At 31.2% G+C, this 19,852-nt stretch overlaps 2 protein-coding genes across 3 annotated transcripts; both read left to right on the top strand.

Moving 5' to 3' along the window:
- Positions 1-267: 267 nt before the first annotated feature.
- Positions 268-2,717, top strand: LOC110651617 (uncharacterized). The gene is made up of 4 exons (XM_021806992.2): positions 268-568; positions 664-764; positions 2,339-2,417; positions 2,512-2,717. The coding sequence occupies exons 1-4, from the start codon at positions 566-568 to the stop codon at positions 2,557-2,559; spliced, it is 231 nt and encodes a 76-aa protein (XP_021662684.2). The 5' UTR covers positions 268-565; the 3' UTR covers positions 2,560-2,717.
- Positions 2,718-10,986: 8,269 nt separating this feature from the next.
- LOC110647026 (WD-40 repeat-containing protein MSI4) lies at positions 10,987-18,793 on the top strand. Of its 2 annotated transcripts, XM_058129726.1 has the most exons (16): positions 10,987-11,217; positions 11,310-11,546; positions 12,000-12,063; positions 12,648-12,734; positions 12,848-12,910; positions 13,200-13,265; positions 13,401-13,475; positions 13,761-13,836; positions 14,079-14,292; positions 14,718-14,799; positions 15,014-15,087; positions 15,246-15,357; positions 15,448-15,522; positions 16,219-16,295; positions 18,169-18,268; positions 18,440-18,793. In XM_058129726.1, exons 2-16 carry the CDS (start codon positions 11,335-11,337, stop codon positions 18,539-18,541), a joined length of 1,479 nt encoding a protein of 492 aa, XP_057985709.1. In that variant the 5' UTR covers positions 10,987-11,217; positions 11,310-11,334; the 3' UTR covers positions 18,542-18,793. The 2 variants fall into 2 exon arrangements, with proteins under 2 accessions (XP_057985709.1, XP_057985710.1); XM_058129727.1 differs by lacking the exon at positions 10,987-11,217 and having other exon boundaries at positions 11,251-11,546.
- Positions 18,794-19,852: the final 1,059 nt, after the last annotated feature.

Here is a 19,852-nt window from a genome sequence, read left to right as displayed (position 1 = left end):
AATTTATTGATTTAGAGATTTAGGTAAAAATGAAAAGTTTACTTTTTTTTATCAGTAGGCTAAATTTCTTAATTTAATTTAAGAATTAGATATTTAATTTCTTAATTTTTTTAAATTTTAAATTAAATTAAATTTATATTTAAAATTTTAAATTAATTTAAATAAAAAAATTAAAAATTAACTAAATTAAACATTCTAAAAATGGAGCATTATTCCATATTTAATCAACCCAATTAACGATGATTGATATTTTGCGGCAAGTCTGTGTTGAAGTTGGATTTGATAAAAGAAGTGTTTGATCCAGACTAATCCCATCTAACCTCAGATTTCTTCAAATGAGAGTCCACGAAACTTTAATGTGGCGACGGAGCTCTGAATAATACCCGAGCCATGTGGACGGTAGAGTGCACTCTGCGCACGGGGCCATATAATTATAAACTGAACCTCACAGGCCGCAGCTACTAGGCTATTAACATTACCAGCGCGTGGCTACAGTCTCCTGGATCGAGACCAGAGCGAAGAGATATAGAGAGAGAGAGATCTACTTCTTTCTCAGTCATCTCCCATGGTAAACCTCTAGCTCGAATTGATCACCTTAAAAAACACTTTTACTATGTTTTTTTGCTTTCGTGAATTGATTCTTTTGTTGATCTGCTTCTGAAGGCTCCAAAACCGATCACGAGCCCCGTGCCTGACTCATGGTATCCAACCCTATCCGTCTCTATGCTTGCGATTGGCCTCGTGATCACTGCTTCCTTCTTCATGTAAGCTCGATCCGATTTATGGAATTATCTCTCTGTTGAGTGTTGGATAGATCTATGATTGTGGTAGAGTTATTTCATTCCTGGAATTTCTATAATTGACAATTTATGTGATTAATTGTATTGTTCTTTTCTGAGTTTTTTTTTTTTTTTTTAATTTTCAACTGTAAATTTTGGTATTTTTATGAAAACCGTTTGGGGTTTTTAGGTTTGTGATCTTTTATAATGTATCAAGTGCTACTTTCAAGTCTAATAATCTCCAGCTATTGTGGAAACTCTACTTTAGAGTTTGACATGTTCCTTTACTTTTGAATATTTACATGAGATGTTCATAAGATATTCGAAGATTTTGCATTATATTTACATGGGATTTCATTGAACTAATAGAAGATTATGTACTATAAATTTTCAATTGTGAGGTGGAATTTATGTTCCATAAATTTCAAAAGACATCTTCAAAGTTTGAACTGTCACTTTTGACTCGATGCAGCAATGTTTAGATGGATTAAAAGCATATTTCATTAGCATGTGTTGTCAAAAGATTTTAGTAAACTATAGAATGCTACTTTTGTTTATCCTTTGCATCTCTTAAAATTCATTTTCTTTTTCTGAACATTCCTTAATATGTTGTGGAGTTCTTTTAAATTTCTGTTGGAAGTGCTAATGTATAAATTTGTGTAAGGTGAAAAAAACTATCTCTGTTTATCTCACATAATGCATTTCAAGTTCTTTTTGTTTATTAGTTACAACTCAAAAAAAATTGTTTTCAGGCTTGAGTATTGTTTTTTACATGCGTTGGAGGACCGTTCTCGAACTTATGTGAATGATGCTTTTAGTCAGACATGATAACATTGTGTCTGTGAATTGCTATTATTTCTCTTTTGGTTGTACTTCTGGCTTATATTTTCAAATTGGAAATGTCGCTTTTCATTAATGGAGTTCTCTTCTTCCTTTAAAAGAGTTGTTTTTCTGCATGGTCGCAAAACATTCATATGATGGAAAAGTAATTTTTTTTTTTTTTAATTTTCAAAGTGCTATCATATGCTAGCGCTTGTGGATGTTGTTGTGATTTGTTAATCAATTGTAAAAGCATCTTGTTGTTGCTCTCAATTTAAGTGTTAATGGCTAGTTGTTTTTTCAAATATGATAAAGTCATATGATATAACTTTTTAACTAAGGTGATAAATAAGAATGGAAGACTTGTGCTTAAATAGTCTGCATGGTACTGCCTAAATTTCTAAAATTCTCCCTTGAATTTCTTAATTCCTTTCATTGGCTGAAAATCGTAGTGTTAGTAGGCATGCTCTTGTAGTTTTTTTTTTTCAAATATGATAAAGTCATATATAATTTTTTTTACTAGGGATATATATAAATGGGAAGACTGTGCTTTAAATAGTCTGCATGGTACCACCTAAATTTTCTAAAATCTCCCTTGAATTTCTAGTGTTAGTAGGCATGCTCAAGCGATAGCCTTGTCATCATGGAAAGTGGCCTGGTTTCATGCTTCGCTATATATACAATGCATAACCTCTGTGTACCGCCGCCATTTTGGTTTATAACAGTTGTATCTTGTACAGCTATGAAGCAACCTCATCTAAGCGAAATCGCAGTCTTGCCAAGGAGCTTACAACAGGAGCATTGGCATCTTTCTTTCTGGTACGGTTAATTGTGTCTGTTAAATCACCAGCTGTTGATTTGTTATTTCAAATTTTGGTTAATTGCTGACAGTTGATCTTGGTATCTGGTGCAGGGTTTCGGGTCCTTGTTCCTGCTGCTTGCTTCTGGTATTTATGTTTAGGGTCTTATTGTCGAACCAATGGAAGTTTTGCTCTTATTGTTGAACCAATTGATTTTTGATAAACAAGTCAGATGATATGGCTGACATTGTTGAGTTAAATAGGTTTGTGTTTCTTGGTTAATGAGCAGTGGAATCTAAATATCTAATGGTTACAACAATGATCATTGTTAGTGGTTTCCGGCCAGAAGAGCTATGCCAATGGGGCCCTATTTCAAGTTTTATGGTGGCTTTTGGAAAGGATGCAAGGTGCTTTTTCGTCTTACTGCCTAAGAGGCTGTTTGGAAGAAAGGAAAGTTGTGAAACAAGAGGGAATGGAATTATAAAGAAAGTAAATTTTATAGGAAGGGAAAGAAAAATAAGTGGTTTGTTTATTTTTCATATTTTGATGGAAAGAAAATTGTGAAAAAATTATAAAATTATGTTAAAAAATAACTATTGGAGAGAAAAGGCAGAAGAAAAATAGAAATATTATAGAAGAAAAATAGAAATATTATCACAATTTTTCACCAATTAGGTTGAAACAAAATAACTCAAAATGCACGAGTATTTTTCCTGCAAAATCGCATTTTTTTTATTTTTTTTGGGAAATTGGACTTTCTTTTTTCTTTTTTCTTTTTTCCTTCAATGAATTGCTTTTTTTGTATTCAACATTTGTGTCTGATTGTTTATCGCAACAAATCAGGTTATGTGGAGAAAAAAAAAAATATGGGTCACTGTTGCCACCTAGCCCCGAGTAAGACTCAGGCTTCAAAATAGTTTTACTGTAATGGGTCACTCATGTTAAGGAGGTTTACAAAAATGCGGCAGTCTCTCTTTTTAAAATTTTTTTTATATAAAATTTATTTTATCATATTAAATATTAATTTTTTATTTAGATATTTTAAACTATTAAAATTTTATTTTATAAAAAAATAATAATTATTTAAATTTCTTTTTACTATAATAATTATCTAAATTTTTTTTAATATTTTAAAATTCTTAATGTTACAATCATATTGATTATATATCTCTAAAAAATAATACTTTTTAGATAAATTAATATATATTAAGACTAAAGTGCAAGAATAGTCTTATATAACTGGCTAATTATTAGATACATTAGGTGCGTTAAAAAATAGTATTATATTTCTCACAGAAAAGTGAGTCTTTTCTATAGTATAAAGAGTGAATCCTACTTAATTATAAGAGATGGTGTATATACACTGGGTGCACCTAATAATTTTTTCATATAATTAAGTCATTTTATTTATTAATGCACTTAAAAACTTATTATGTATCACATTTTATAATCCACATGGTTTAATAATTTGTCAAATAATATTAAATTAACATAAATATGAATTACTTTAAAATTCAATTTACCCTCTTTAATTTTAAAACTTAAATTTTTCTTTTTCTTTTTTTATGTTTATCCATTTTAATTCTTTCAAAGATTTTATTCTTTTATTTTTACTTTTTTTATCATTTGATTGGTATAAATAAATTAATTTTAAATATAATACAAATAATTTATCAAATTTTAAAATTAAATAATATTTATATCAATTACTATTAAATAATTTATTTATTAATATAAGAAAATAAATTCAATTCTTATTTCTCTTAAATATTAAGTATATGACTTATTAAAGTCTCTCAATTTTTTACCTGCTTATAGTAATAATTTAATTGTTTTATATTTTTAAATTTGTATAATTATTTTTTAATTATTTATTATGTTTTATTTTTCAAATTTATTATGTTTATAATAATAAATTATTTTTCAATTTTTTTTATTGTGTGCATAATTATAGACTATATTTAAAATATATATATATTCTTATTGTAATAATCTGAAATTTAAGAATATAAATTTTATATTTTTTTATACATAATATTTAAATATTATTTTGTTATTTTAATATATTTTATAAGATTAATATGAAATTTTGAATTTAATCTTTTGGATTTTTGAATTTAGATTATAGGATTATGTTTTAACATTTTTTCAAAATTTATTATTATTATTATTATTATTATTATTATTATTATTATTATATTTAATTAATAAAGTAAGTAAGAGTTTATCTTAAATAATAATAATAAATAAATATTATTTTAAATTGGAGTATAATAATGATATTTTAATAATATATTAAATATGTAAAAAAAATAATATATATATATAAGTTGATTGATGTAACCCATTTACTGCATCTTGCAGCGTGCATCAGTGTAAGAGAATTTAAAAAAAAAAAAAGAAAATGATTTTCGAACCCCCCCCCCCTCCTCCTTTCTTTTCTTCCCTCTCCCCGTCAACCCCATTTCCTCCCCACTTTTACTCCGACCAAGCATTATCACCACCAGCAAGCCACCCAGACCAGACTCACGGTGACCAGTGAACCTCTAGCAACCTTGAACGATGGCCAAAGGTGCAGCAGCGGTGTGAAAATGGAGGAGAGAGGGAGAGAAATACGCGCAAGGCAGTAACTTGCAAGCCTCATTCCGACGTCATTCGGTGGTTGTTTCTGGCAAGGCAGTGCTCATTCAACTCTTGGCACAGCAAACTTCAAGACCCAACTAGCCTTGCCTCCAATGGTGGTGGCCGAAGAGAGAAGATCCGGCGAGGAAAAGTTGAGAGAAAATCAAATAGGTTTCACTGGTTTTCGACTACTTTTCAGGCGATTTGACCGTTGGATCGGCAATCTGAGACCACCGATGGACCCAGGGCAACGAAATCTTCGAAATGGGACTAGCCCAGCTCCGATCGGACACCGTTTGAAAAAGACGATCATCGGATGGTCCAGATCGCTTTGTGAGAATTTTGAGCTTTTTTTATTCTAAAAAATTAAAACTAATTTCATGATAATTATTAACAATTTGTTGGCATAATTTAAGTGCGATCGGATCGAAGATAGCTCACCGGCGCCAGGACAACATTTTCTGTCAGATTTGGTTGTCCGGCAGCCTGTCTCCGATTGTTGTCAATATTATAGTCAATCCTAGTGTTTTTAAACGTTCTGGATGCGTTTCAGGTATCAGATTTGGCATAGTTAAACCCAAACTCTATGTTGCTCAATTTTTATCTCATACTGGGTTTAGAATAAAATTCATAAAATATTCGTGGATCATCATAAAATTATGATTTCTTTTGCAATAGCCTTATAATATTGTTAAGGACCACGAGGCAAGTTTATAGAATTTTTAAAGTTAGTTTGAATAGTTTTTGAAAAATATTAGTTTTAAAGTCTTATAATTGAATTGTCCGATGTTGTGATTATTATTTGGTTTGGGGGGCCCAGGAGGGACCATACAATGATGATAAGATATGGGTTGAGTTTAGAAATTTTATTTAAATCATTTTACAGGTTGAGTAGGTCCTAGGTATAAGAAAAATTCTGCGAAATTTTCGGCATAAATTAGACCATTTATTGTCCCTTTAGAGTCTTATTTTAAATTAGTACTAATAAATCTATAATATAATTATTTAGGTGATCGAGGTCAGCTATTTTTTTCCACCCAGCAGCCACAATAGACCTTGGTGTACAGTGAGTAGATGTTGATTTTATTTATAATCTCAATATTATTATTTATTCAAGGCATGCTCATATATCACTTATATATATATGTATGCAATTGAATATTAGGCACACATTTTATTGCATTTGTACTTATTAACATTGTTGTTATTATTTTATGGTAATCTGGAGTTATGTGTGTGAGTTGATGTGCATGTGGATATAGGTAGGACGGGTAGATGTCACACCTTACTCCTCATAAGATATAACATTATCTCGTAGTATATATAGTAAATTACCGTACTTCGCCTGTCGGTAACCCATTAAATATACTACAAGAGATTTTAAAACCATTTACGATTATTTTTATAGTGATCGAAACGTTGGATATTTATTAAAAAGCCTTTAATTGAAATTTTGATCGTGGATCAAATCCTCGCTTAAAATCTGTTGTTACGAAAATTTTTTAAAATTTCGGCAGAGTGCCGGCTGTATTTTGAGAAAACAGTTCTTCAAAACCTGAAAAAGAAAAACACTTCCAATATGTTTGTCAACCACAACTCTAATAAAATCCATTTCACCTCCCAATTCAATCCCATACAAGAAGCTCAATTCGCAATCAAACGCAATTTGAGTTAAACCAACACTGAACCATCTCATTTCAATCTCACAAATTTTCAATGTAAAGGAAACAAGTTATCATTCATAAAATACAAGAATTTAAATATTTATATTCATTGAAGTACTAAAATTAGTATAATAAAACTTTATAAGTAATTAAAATCTCATACTAATATTACAGTAATTTGTATTTTATTACATTTCAAAATAATATTACCAAAGTATTTGTGCAACTGCTCAAATGAAATTACATACATATAATTATATGATTACATCAAAATCTAATATATGAGGGTATACCTATAATATACCCGAAGCTAGTCCCAATGTGTCTTCAAGGCGTACCTTCAAGTGATCTCACTCAGCTGCTCTATCCTTACTTCCACCTGCGACAGCATACAAAACTATTGCTGAGTGGTGAACTCAGTGATGCACAACTATAATTTAAAATGTAATACAATATATATTGACAAAATTATAACAAGAATATGAAAATCCTTAAATTCATCAAAGTTCTAAAAAATTCAAAATAAACGCTACCAATAATATAAATCATTTATTCAAATGACCTTGATCAATAATCACAATTTATCAAATCATAATTAGATATTCAACTACTACAACCACCATGGCAGCCGAAATTCCCTAATTTCCCAAATAATTGATTTTGTTTCATTTCTTTAATTCCTAAGTTAATTGAAGTATCTAAACATGCATTTAAATAGACAATTGAAAGTTAAAACACTAACATTATGTGAAGCTCTTGAATCCTCACTCTTTCCTCCAATTCTTTCAATTTTCTTCTTCCTTTTGATTCTCAATATACTTGCCAAGAGTCAAAAATGAGGTTTGAGGAAGAAATTTGTGAGATGATGGGGTGAATTCAAGCTTTAAAAGCTTGAAATTTAATGGCTATGGTGGATTTTTGAGAGAGAGAGAGAGCCAAGAGAGAGACATCAATTTGAGAAGAAGATGACCAAATGAAAAATTTTTTTTCCATTAATTATGTGTATTTATCTCTTAATTGACTTAGTCAAATAATTTATTAATTGATAATTTATTTATGATCTCATGCTTAGGTCATTAGGGTGATATCAAAATTTTCTTTTTAATTTATTTTCTTTTTTTCATATTTCTTTAATTTAAATCTATATTTTGAAATTGTAATTTCTCACATTTTATCGGACAGTAGGCCATGAGTTGACCAATTTGCCCATCGCCGGTCTGATCCGGTTTATCAATAATTTAGTATTTCTTCCAGAACTCTGATTTAATTATTTGATCTGGTTCTATACATTTTTCTGTAATTTTCATATTTTCTCTAGTTTCGCAATTTTTTATAGGACTGCGGTGTCACAATATCCCATTCAAAATTAGAGTTTTGACTGATCTCGTAGTCACTTCCCAGTGCGGTCACCCATCGTTATGACTCCTGGCTCATTTAACATTTTATGTTATATTTTTCTTATTTGTAATTTACCTTCTGATAATCACTATTAATTTTTATTCAGGGCTTTTCTAGGTGACTTCAATATGCTTCTAATCCTCTTAATTGTCCGGACCGACACCGGTCACCGGAACAGTGATTTGCACAGGACTATGCATGTAGGGGTGTTACAGTAGACACGGCTGGAGCTTGACTCGCTGGGACCCGATCCTTATTATGGATAAGTCGGGGTAGGCACGGCTTTGAGTTGATCTTGCTAGGCCCCGCATTTGGATATTTAGAGAAAGTCCGGCTTTCAGTTAATCTCGCTAGCAGAAGTTGAAACTAAGAGAGCTGGGTAGGGGGATCAGCTCCCCACATATGTATGTGTGAGTGTTCCAAATTGCCTTTGGTGTGATTTGACTTGTTTTGCTTGATTTATATTAAGATGATGCACTTCATTTCTAAGGATACATTATAATTAGATAGTTATAAAAATTATATGTAAAATCAATATCTTACTCCATGAGTCGAACGCTCACTCCTGTTCACCATATTTTTTTAGGCTACAAAGAAGAGTTCTTTTTCAAAGTAACATGCTTTCTTCCTCGCAGGTTTAACATCAATTATTTATTTGTTTTATTATTTTCTAAATTTGAAATTTAAAATTCCGCATTTGTTAGCAGTAGCATGGGCCTTGTTGGAGATTATGTTAATTTAAGTTTTTAATATCAATAAATGAAAATTTTTATGATATTTATATAGCTTATAATTGATTGATATAGGGTTGAGCTGAGCTTCCCTGACTTTATATTTTAATAGTTATTAGGTTAGGTTAATCCGAATAAAAATATAATATAATATTTTATTTTCTTTTATTTGCATGAGGGCCTCAGTTTTGGACCCTGATTATGGATTTGGAATTAGTAAGACTTACTATGGGTCTCGGGGGCTTTACACCGGCCCAGATCCTAGTACCGGTCCAGTCCATGAGTTCGGGTTGTGACACTTATAAAAGATATAGAGTTTGAAAATCAAAAGATTAGAATAAAGAGATATATTATTAACCATATAACTTTTTAGTGATTTACATAAATAAATAAATATTGTTCCAAAAAAATAAGAAAATTAAACAATAAAGATTTATAATTGCTGAGAAGTACAAAAAATTCAAAATTAAAAAAACAAACTTAAGACTTAGAAGAGGAGAAGAATAAAATGAAATCAAGAAATTATTATTATTATTATTTATTCTTAAATATTATCGTAATATTTAAAATTTTATTTTTAGCATATTTATTATTATAATTATTATGGACAAACTATTTCTTACAATATATAGTCTTTTTTCAATGCAATTATATTGTAAAAATATTATATTGTTATATTTTTATGAATTAATATTTAGAGAAAAATAATTGATAATTATTTTAAAAATAAAAATTAAATTAAATTTTAATAGAAATATAATTATTTAAAATTTTAATTATATTTAATATAATTAATTAAGAGTAAAAATTTATAATGTAATTTTAAAATATAAAATTTTATAAAAATAAATATTAAATTATATATTAAAATAAAAAATAAATAAATCAGCGATATGCAGGCAAAAACTAGTTTAATTTTATTTTCCAGTGATCAAAGACAATGGCCTCGTGATCGCGAAGGACTAAAGAAATAAAGGAGCTAGCTGTTATGTTATACATATGGGATGAGCCTTATCGATAGCCGGCGCACAAGGATACATGGATGCCTCTTTGGAATTTCTTCCCCCGGTAATACCAATTAATCAATATTAACTGTTTTTTTTTTTTTCTTTGCATTGTAAATTTATTTATTTTTTATTTTAATAATATAATTTTTTTTATTCTATACTTCAAAATTATATTATAAAATTTTATTAATGATAAAGTTCTTAATTATTTATGTTAAACACAATATAAATTTCTATTAAAATTTTAAATAATTATATACTTATCAAAACTGTATTCAATTTTCAATTCTTAACTTATTTTCTTTTAAATATTTCTTCATAATAATGCAATAGTATATTTACATTACTATATTTTTATTATAAAATATTCATTTAAAAAATTAGAAAAATAAAAGATTTAGTTTATATAAAAAGTAATAAAAATATAACATGAAGAAATTAACCGTAAATTTAAAAGATTATTTTAATTATATATTAAATTAAAAATTTATAAATTAAAATTATCATTAGCAATGTAAAAAAGTACAAGCAAATTACCTTGTTAATTAATAGGCTAAATAACTTAGTTTTATGAATCTATTTTTATTGACATATGGTAAACTTTTAAATGTATTGATAATTAAATCAAATAGCTTAATTTTATAAAATTATTTTAAAGAGTTTTTAGATACATTAGTAAATCAAATCAATTGATATTAATTACTATAAAAATTATGAAAAAGATAATTATTTATTTTAACTTACTTTATTAATTTTTTAAACTTAAATATTTATTTTAAAAAATAAAAAATTAATAAAAATTCAATTATAAACTTAAATTATATCAACAAAGCAATTCTTGGTCTCGAAAAAAAAATTTGTACTTTACTCTGGGGTTAAAAAAATTTAAAATTAAATTTTTGGTAAAATTTTTTTATAATTTTTAATAAGGCTAAATAAATTATTATCTAATAAAATATATATTTTTATTTTTAATAAAGTTAAATAAATTATTATCTAATAAAATATATAATTTTATTTTTAATAATAAAATATCAAAATTAATAATTTTAATGTTAAATGATTTTTATTTATCATATTTGTTAATTTTTGTTTTAATTAAAAAATAAATACTTTTTAATATTTAAAATTTTAAAATAATATTATATTATTAAAAAAAAATGCAGATTTCTTTTTTTTTGATTCGAGAAAACCATCTCCCAGCAGAAGCACATCCTGTACCTCTCGCCCTGCTAACGTTCCGTCCCTGTCAACGTCGCAGAGTACCTCGCACATTCTACTGACGCGTGTTCATCACCGTCTCTGAACCGAGCGTCGAATACCTAAAACCCTCCCTCTTTATATTCACCGTCATTGGATTACACCAACCCGCCGTTCTATTATAACACAGTTTGGTGGTAGGTCCACTCCGGCCCCGGTGGCTTTTAGCTCTCTTTTCAAGCCCTTGTTTTTTTTTTTTTCTTTTATCGTTTTCCTTTTTTTACCTAAGAGTCGCCGAGAGTGATAGCTCACAAATGGAGCCTCAAGTCGTGAAAAAGAGAGGCCGTAAGCCCAAGCCTAAAGACGAGAAAGATCAGCAGCAGCAGAGTGCTGGCAAAATGAAGGAAGGAAAGAAGATTCAGCAGCCTTCTGTCGACGAGAAGTACACTCAATGGAAGTCTTTGGTTCCAGTTCTCTACGACTGGCTCGCTAACCATAATCTCGTTTGGCCCTCTCTTTCTTGCCGGTATTTTATCTCTTCTTCCTCATTTTCTAGGTTTTTGAGTTTTTAGTACTAGAGTCAATCTGTTGTTGCTGCTCTCTCTTTCTCTGCCTACTTAGGGTTTTCTCGGTAATATGATGATATTTTGCGATCTATCATCTGTTTCATTGCTTGAAGGTGATCTTGTACTGTGTTTACAACTTTTGACATAAGCCCTACTCTATGTTCAGCTTAATTTCCATTTTTTTCCCCTAAAAGAGTGACAGATCAGAGCATGAATCGGTGGTTATAGTTCGTCTTTTTTTTTTTGTCCAATTATGCTTCATTGTGGTTCATTTGTTTCATTTCTTTGACTCTGAGCTCTGTAATGATTGTAGTTTCTTCTGTTTGCTTTAATTCGCCAGTCACCACTCCGCCGCTCTCCCTCTTTTTTTTTTTATCGTCATTTGATTGGATGATCCATCTTCTTGTGAACAGGTGGGGTCCGCAGCTTGAGCAAGCTACTTACAAGAATCGCCAACGTCTCTACCTTTCTGAGCAGGCAAGTTGGCTTCTATCAGTTTCATTTTGAACCCATGTGATTTTAGTCGTGTGCATATTGTTGAGTCTTACTAGATGTACATGGCAAACTAAATTCCTTAAATTAACGAATAAATTTTTCCAACGATTCAAAAGTATAGTCCTTTATTCCTTTTTGATGCTTAATCTCAATTTACTTGCTGCACGGATTGTAGAGAGTTTTGGAGAGAGATTATTGCTTGTTGTGCCACGTTCTATTTCAGACATTGAATGCACACGTGTGAGTTTTTTACACATTATGACAATTCTTTAGTATAGGCAGCACAAAAATGCACTCAATGCTCATAAATGATATGTAGTTTTCTTGCTGATGGTATGCAAAATCTGTGGTTGGAAATTTTAAGGAAGATGGGTGTTTAGGTGATGAGCGTGATCTGTGGTAGGTTTATTCTTCAGTTTCTTTCTTGTTCTTATTTCTTTTTTGTGCCACACATTACTTGTTTCTGTGCTTGAGCTGTGTTCTCACACTTATCTTGCTAATCTTCTGCTGTAATTAACAAGTTTTTGGTTGTTTGTCTTGTTTATTATCTTCTTTGGTGTGGCCAGACTGATGGTAGTGTTCCAAATACTTTGGTTATTGCAAATTGTGAAGTTGTCAAGCCTAGAGTTGCTGCTGCAGAGCACATTTCTCAGGTGATTAATACCATTGTATCTGTTCACTTTCTTGATCCTGTATTCTGCTTCTATATTCATGAAATTTCATGTAACTTAAGTTTTGAATTAATTTCTGTTGCTTGACTTTGTAGTTTAATGAAGAAGCACGCTCTCCATTTGTGAAGAAGTACAAGACCATCATACACCCTGGAGAGGTATGGATATTACGTACATAGTGCCCAAAAAGGAAATTGTTCATAAAGACACAAATGCGTGGAGATGTATCAAATGATAATTTCTTATATATCTTTGTTTCGTATGTATTGATGATCTTCATGTTGTCATTCTATTTTTCTAATATATATTATAAAAGTATATTGAGGTGCTAGAAAAAGAGATTCTCAGGCATTTATTCATTGGCCTATCTATCTCTAATGTGCATTCTCCCTCCCATCTTTCTTCTCCTCTAAAAAATATGAGGTTCCTACTGGTATCCTTTTGCAGGTGAACAGAATCAGAGAACTCCCCCAGAATAGTAGGATAGTGGCCACTCATACTGACAGCCCTGATGTAAGTTTAACAATCTTTTGATTTATTTACTTGGGTTGAGCATATGCTTTTCTCTTTTTTTTTTCTTTTTCTGCGCAATTAATAAGTTTTGGTAATTGGCCAAGTTTAATGTTGCCTCCATCGGGACAAACACAGGTTCTCATATGGGATGTTGAAGCACAGCCTAATCGCCATGCTGTTCTTGGAGCTACAAATTCTCGCCCAGATTTGGTATAACTTTCTTTTGGGCTTTTTTCTTTTTAGAAAGGTTGAGGTCATGGTTTCACTGTTCTTATATTTTAAAATAACTATTTGTGGAAGTTATTGTAGGTTGTTGCTGTGATGATGACAGAATAGCATATTGTGAATGTGAATGTAGATGTGAATCATATTTGCAACAATCTGCTCTCCATGAAACATATTCCATTACAATGACATTTGCAATGTTTTGGAGTGAGTAATTTGCTCGCTTCTTGTAGGACACTAGGCCATTTTAACTTCGTTCTCTTCTTGCAGATTTTGACTGGACATCAAGATAATGCTGAATTTGCTCTTGCAATGTGCCCAACTGAACCCTTTGTGCTTTCTGGAGGTTGGAAAATTACAATTTACTACTATAAATAATTGTATGAAATAGCTTATTCGTCTTATTCACAAAGTTTTCTTTATTATGTCTGTTGTAATAATGACACTTGAGTTCTGTTTAGTGCTGTATTTCTGTAGCTGTGTTCTTATTTTTGTTTCTACTTCCAGATTGTCTTGTGTTAGATTAACTGAATGATTCTTTGTGAAGGTTTTTTTTTTTTTCCCTAAGCAGAGAGATTTTCATTTCAGGGAAGGACAAGTCAGTAGTTTTGTGGAGTATCCAGGACCATATAACAGCATCTGCTACTGACCCAGCAACAGCGAAGTCTCCTGGATCTGGAGGATCAATCATTAAAAAGGCTGGGAATGGCAATGATAAAGCTGCTGACAGTCCTGTGGGACCACGAGGTATCTACCGGGGGCATGAGGATACAGTAGAAGATGTGACATTCTGCCCATCCAGGTATCTTGCATGATCTTGTTGGTGCCCTTTGCAGTGGTTTCACCCACTTCTGGAAGCAAACTGCATTTCACCTGCCACTTGAAAGAGCATTGAAGTGATGCTATTATAAATTGACAAACACACTCATAATCATTTGCTGTTTATTGTCTTTTGTGGATCAAGTAATAGTTTGACTTTTCATGTAATTTTGAATCATGGATGCTAGCCATTCTTTCTGATTATATGGCCTTGCGAATACATGGAGTCATCATAAGTCATAACATATGGCAATAGCTATCATTGTTGCTGAAATATCTGAGCAGACAAAAAAAATCATATATCTTACCCTTTTGCCATTATGTTTATCTATAGCTATACTGTTAGAGAATAAATAATTTATTTGCAATGTGCTCTGTTGTCCCTGACAATTTTTATTGCTGCTGAAGTGCACAGGAGTTCTGTAGTGTAGGAGATGATTCTTGCCTTATATTATGGGATGCTCGAGTTGGCTCTAGTCCAGCTGTGAAGGTTACATGTCTCATATTTATTTTCATAGTATCCTTATTAATGCTTGAAATCACTTGTAAAATTTCTCTTTGCTTGTGGGTGAAAAACCCTTGTTATCTTATCATCTTGTTAAACCTTCAGTAATACTCTAGTTGTGAATTGTGTGTTTATTTTTTAAGATAGAACTCAGCTGATGGTGATATATGATGGTTTTCCCCCTTTTTCTGGTCAACAGGTTGAAAAGGCACACAATGCTGATCTTCACTGTGTTGATTGGAATCCTCATGATGATAACCTTATTTTAACTGGGTACGGTCCTAATTTATGTTTATTCCAGTTGTCATGTCTCTTTAAGCAGTGGGTGTGTGATAGACTTTTAGGTTTGGTTATACTCCTACTTATTTTGTGGTTATGTGGAGATGATGAAAAGTTTTAGATGCTTTTACATTTCTGTAATTTCTCTCCAGGTCAGCAGATAATTCTGTTCGCATGTTTGATCGGCGGAATCTCACTTCTAATGGAGTTGGGACACCTGTCCATAAGTTTGAGGGTCACAAAGCTGCTGTTCTTTGTGTACAGGTACTGATCAACCTTGCTCTGGTGGTCTGGTCGTCGCCCAGAAGTGCTAGTTGTATTAGTTTTTATTAAATATCTTCATTCTTTTTCCAGTGGTCTCCAGATAAGTCATCTGTGTTTGGAAGTTCTGCAGAAGATGGTCTCCTCAATATTTGGGATTATGAGAAGGTATGGATGTTCATTTTCCTCAAATATGAGCTTATTGTGAATCTGCATTTTGCATCTGAATTTAACATGTGGGGATATCTCTTTAGATATTGCAGACCTGTGAAACATATTTTACCAAAACCATGGAAATCCTTAATAAAAGCAAAAGCAGAAATGACTGCAGATACATGTTTTCTTTATACTTGGAAGAAGTTATCTATCTATATCTCTATCCATCAACCTACCTGGTCCTGTGTTTCTAATCTTCCTTGGTGAATCGGAGTATTTTGTGAATTAAGATTTATTTTCTTCTAAGAAGCTGGTGAAAGCCTTCAAAACTGTGTTTCATATTACTCGTTGCATGTTATTGATAGTGGAACTAAATGATGACAAATACACATTGTTATATGCATGTAATTTATGTGGTAGGTAGTTCTGAGTCTCAAAATGTATTACTACTTTCCTTTCCATTTGTACATTTGGTGACTATCTGAAACTTACTCAGAGGTCTTTAAGGCGCTTTAAGCCCAGCAAGGTGGCAACTTTATCTTATAGCGAAAACTTTTCCTCCACTTCTGCCTTTTAAGTTTTCTGAAGGCCAGATTCAGCTGCTTTACTTGCTTGGCTTAGATGTCTGATTGTCTTGCTCTCTACTGTTTAATTATAGATGGTGTTTGAAATTTGGAAAGCATCATACGATTCTTTCTAAACATGCAGGTTGGTAAGAAGGTAGAGCGGCCAACTAGAGCCCCAAGTTCTCCTGCAGGATTGTTTTTCCAGCATGCTGGGCACAGGTTTGTAACTTTTCCTAGAGTTTGGAAGAAGGATTAAATTCCTTAATTGCAATTGGTCCTTTGCTTGGAATAAATAAAGTTCTGCATTTTGTTTTTCTGGAAATCATAATCAACTCCAAAGTTTTATGCTTGGAAACCATAACTTGTCAACTTTAATTTCACATGCATTCTATGGAATTTAACAAAACAAGCCAATTTCCATCAAAAGTGATAGAATTTCCAAATGCATTTCACAAAACTAAGGCAACCAACCAAAATGCCCACACCTCACCTTTTGCCTGTCATGAACTATCTAGTGATCACCCATGCCCTCAAGCTACCTTCCCAAACCATGAGTGGTTTTCATTTTGTGGTCGTAACTGAACTTGCTTATGTTTGAATTTTTTGCTAATATAGGGGGCCAAAACAAGGGCACATTCAGTGCTATAGGTGCTTAATTTCTTTAAGCTTGTACATATTGTTTGTGGTTGTTGCTTTTTGTATCATTTAAATTGATATTATGGCTTTTCTTAGGGAACATACATTCTGGGTTTTGTTTAATTCATAGTTTTCTAATTTGCATACAACTTGTTGTATTATGATCTGGGACACATCCTGGATCACATTACTTCTGCAATCTGGGAGATGGTATGCAATTCAGGTCTTCAAAATTAGGGAACACTGGAAGAAGCCAATTTACTTGAGAAAAAAAGTGGGGTCCCTTGGCCGGGGGGTGTGGTTGGGGGGGGAGAGGGGTGGGGGAGGGGGGGAGGGGGTGGGTGGGGGTGGTGTGGTTAGAGAGAGAGAGAAAGAGAGATGCTAAAGTGGGAGAAGTCCTCTTAGCTGGAGAGAGAAGTTGAAGAGATAAAGGAGAAACAATGGATGGATACTCTTACACCTCTGTTAATTCGCTCAACCACATTGTCTTGACTGTGGTTTTGTCTCCTGCAACCTTGTTTTATATTGTCAGGCGAGGACATATGCAAGGCTCTTTCAAAATTAACATCAATACATTTGCCTTCTCAAAGCCATTTCCTTTGATACCTCCACTGGGCTTTGAAGGCTGCCGATGGAAATATTGTTGTTGATGTTTAGTGAATGGAAAGGAAACAAATGGCTTTTAGGTCTCTGTCACTTCCTATTATTCAAAGCAACACTGATTAGAGACTTTATTACATTAAATTGAGAAATTACTCTCAGGCCAACAAAAATTTAAAATTATATTTCTGACCCAAAGTATAAGAATTAAACATCTTCTCCCTATCAACTTTCAGATTTATAGTGTTGTTCTGTCTAGATTTTAAATAATAATAATAATAATAATAATAATAATAATAATAATAATAATTTCAATTTCTATTTGATAAAAAGAGTGATGGAATGCTTCTAGTGAGCAAAGTTTCAATATTGAAAAGCTAGCAAACTGAATGAGCGTAATGTATTTACCACAATCCAAACTAGCCTACCGACTTTTCCAGCCCTGTGTACCACATGCTACCATATCTAGTGAATTCCTATCTCTATTCAGGTTCCTGGTACAACAAAAAGTATAATTCTTCTTGAGATGCGCCAATCTGATCCCATCGGTGAGCACTGCAGAACCTTGTCACATCAGGACAAACTTGATCTATCTTGAATTTTTTTTGTCAAAGGGCTCTTTAATATCTCATATGCCTTTCTCTAATGGGTTTTTTGTGTTAAAATCAACTGGAATGGTTTCATCAGATTATCGGGTGCCTAGTAAATGGTGCTAAATTCTTTCCTTTTGTTCTGGACTTTACTTGGGTTTTCACCTTTTTTTTCCTATCTGATCCTGGTTATGTTGTTTGATTTGATATATTTCTATCTGGACATAAAATTCTCTTCTTAAGTTGCTATTTTTCTATTTGTTCAGGGATAAAGTTGTTGACTTCCATTGGAACGCATTTGATCCTTGGACGATCGTTAGCGTGTCAGATGACTGTGATACCACTGGAGGAGGGGGAACATTACAGGTATCAGTTGACTATTTCCGTATGAATGTTCTTATTAAGATTTAATTGTTTTAGAATTCAAGTTAGCCAAAGAGGAGCAAAAGCTAATTTTAAACCGGAGGGAAAATAGACGAGTTTTGAATATTGTACTAAATGCTGTAATTGACATGTTCATTCTCATGGTCCATGCAGATATGGCGTATGAGTGATTTGATCTATAGGCCGGAAGATGAGGTTTTGGCAGAGCTTGAGAAGTTCAAGTCGCATGTGATTGCATGTGCTTCTAAGCCTTGAGTGAGAGGGAGACAGAACTAGAGAACTTGCTGGATAAACTAGTTGATGCATGGATTTAATGTGTTTTGTTTTGTCTTGAGGTTCGTAGGAATTAGTGGTTGTCAAATGTAGGCATATTACTAGATTTATATATATCTTTTCAGAGATTAGGCCGTAGTCAAAGATTTACATGCCTTTCTGCCTTTGCTGGATGAATTACATGCAAATTAGAAGATTTCAACTCATAGAACCCCTTGGCATTATTGTGACAAATCATCTGCGGATTTAGAAAATTTTTGGTTTTTGAGAATTTAATTTAATTTATACGCAACAGGAAAATATGAAGGGCCCGTGCTTGATGCTGTTTGTTGAGGGATACTCGGTTTAACTCCATTTGGTTTTGCCACCTTTGAAATGATCGAATCTAGAGAATAAGTTCCTTTCAAAAAACCAAAAAAAAAAAAATCGACAGAGTGAGCAGCTCGTATTCGTAGCCGGCAGTCTGGTACTGGCCGGTTTTGGTTTGGGTAGAAGGGGAATTTGAACCGGATTAAGTATGCTTGCTTTCTCATGTTAGGTTTTTATATATGTATGTTACATATAATTAAAATATTTATTGATATTTAAATAAATTTTTTATTCAATAAAAATTTAATGGACTGAATAAGTAGCTGAAGTGTTTTATATTATCTTTACTGAATTATTTTATAGTAAGTAAATAAAAATATTTGAATGCAAAACTATCTTACTTTTTATGCTTTATTACTTTCTATGCTTTAAAGATAAAAGAAAGATAAATGAAACTGTTCTTTTTTTCTAAAAGAAAAATAAATGACTGAAACTATGTCTTATTGGTAATATTTAAATAATTATATATTATATTTAAATATATATTGTATTAAAAATTTTATTTTATAATATTTATTACATAAAATATATTTTAAATTAAATATATAAATATATTTATTTTATTTATTATATAATAAATACAAAATATATTTAATTATTTGAATATAAAATTTAAATTAATAAATTATTTTATCAATAAAATTAAATTTTAAAGATTTAATCGTTTCATATTAAAAATAAATTTAAAAATATTTTGTTTATTTTTTTATATAATAAACAGTACTGGGATAGAAATTGAATGGGTGAATTAATTTATATATTTAATAAAAAATGGCTAAACTATTTAGTTTTAAAAATATTGTAAGTTTGGCTATTATTTAAGTGATTATTATTATAATTTATTCCGTTTAAAATTACAAAATATAATTAGAAAAATAAAAGAAAATAAGCCGTTCTCCTCGAAAACGTCGTCGTTAGAAACCC

Source organism: Hevea brasiliensis, chromosome 11 (genome assembly GCF_030052815.1).
Source record: "Hevea brasiliensis isolate MT/VB/25A 57/8 chromosome 11, ASM3005281v1, whole genome shotgun sequence".
In the NCBI taxonomy this organism is placed as follows: Eukaryota; Viridiplantae; Streptophyta; class Magnoliopsida; order Malpighiales; family Euphorbiaceae; genus Hevea; species Hevea brasiliensis.
This window is presented reverse-complemented; position numbering and strand designations above follow the sequence as displayed.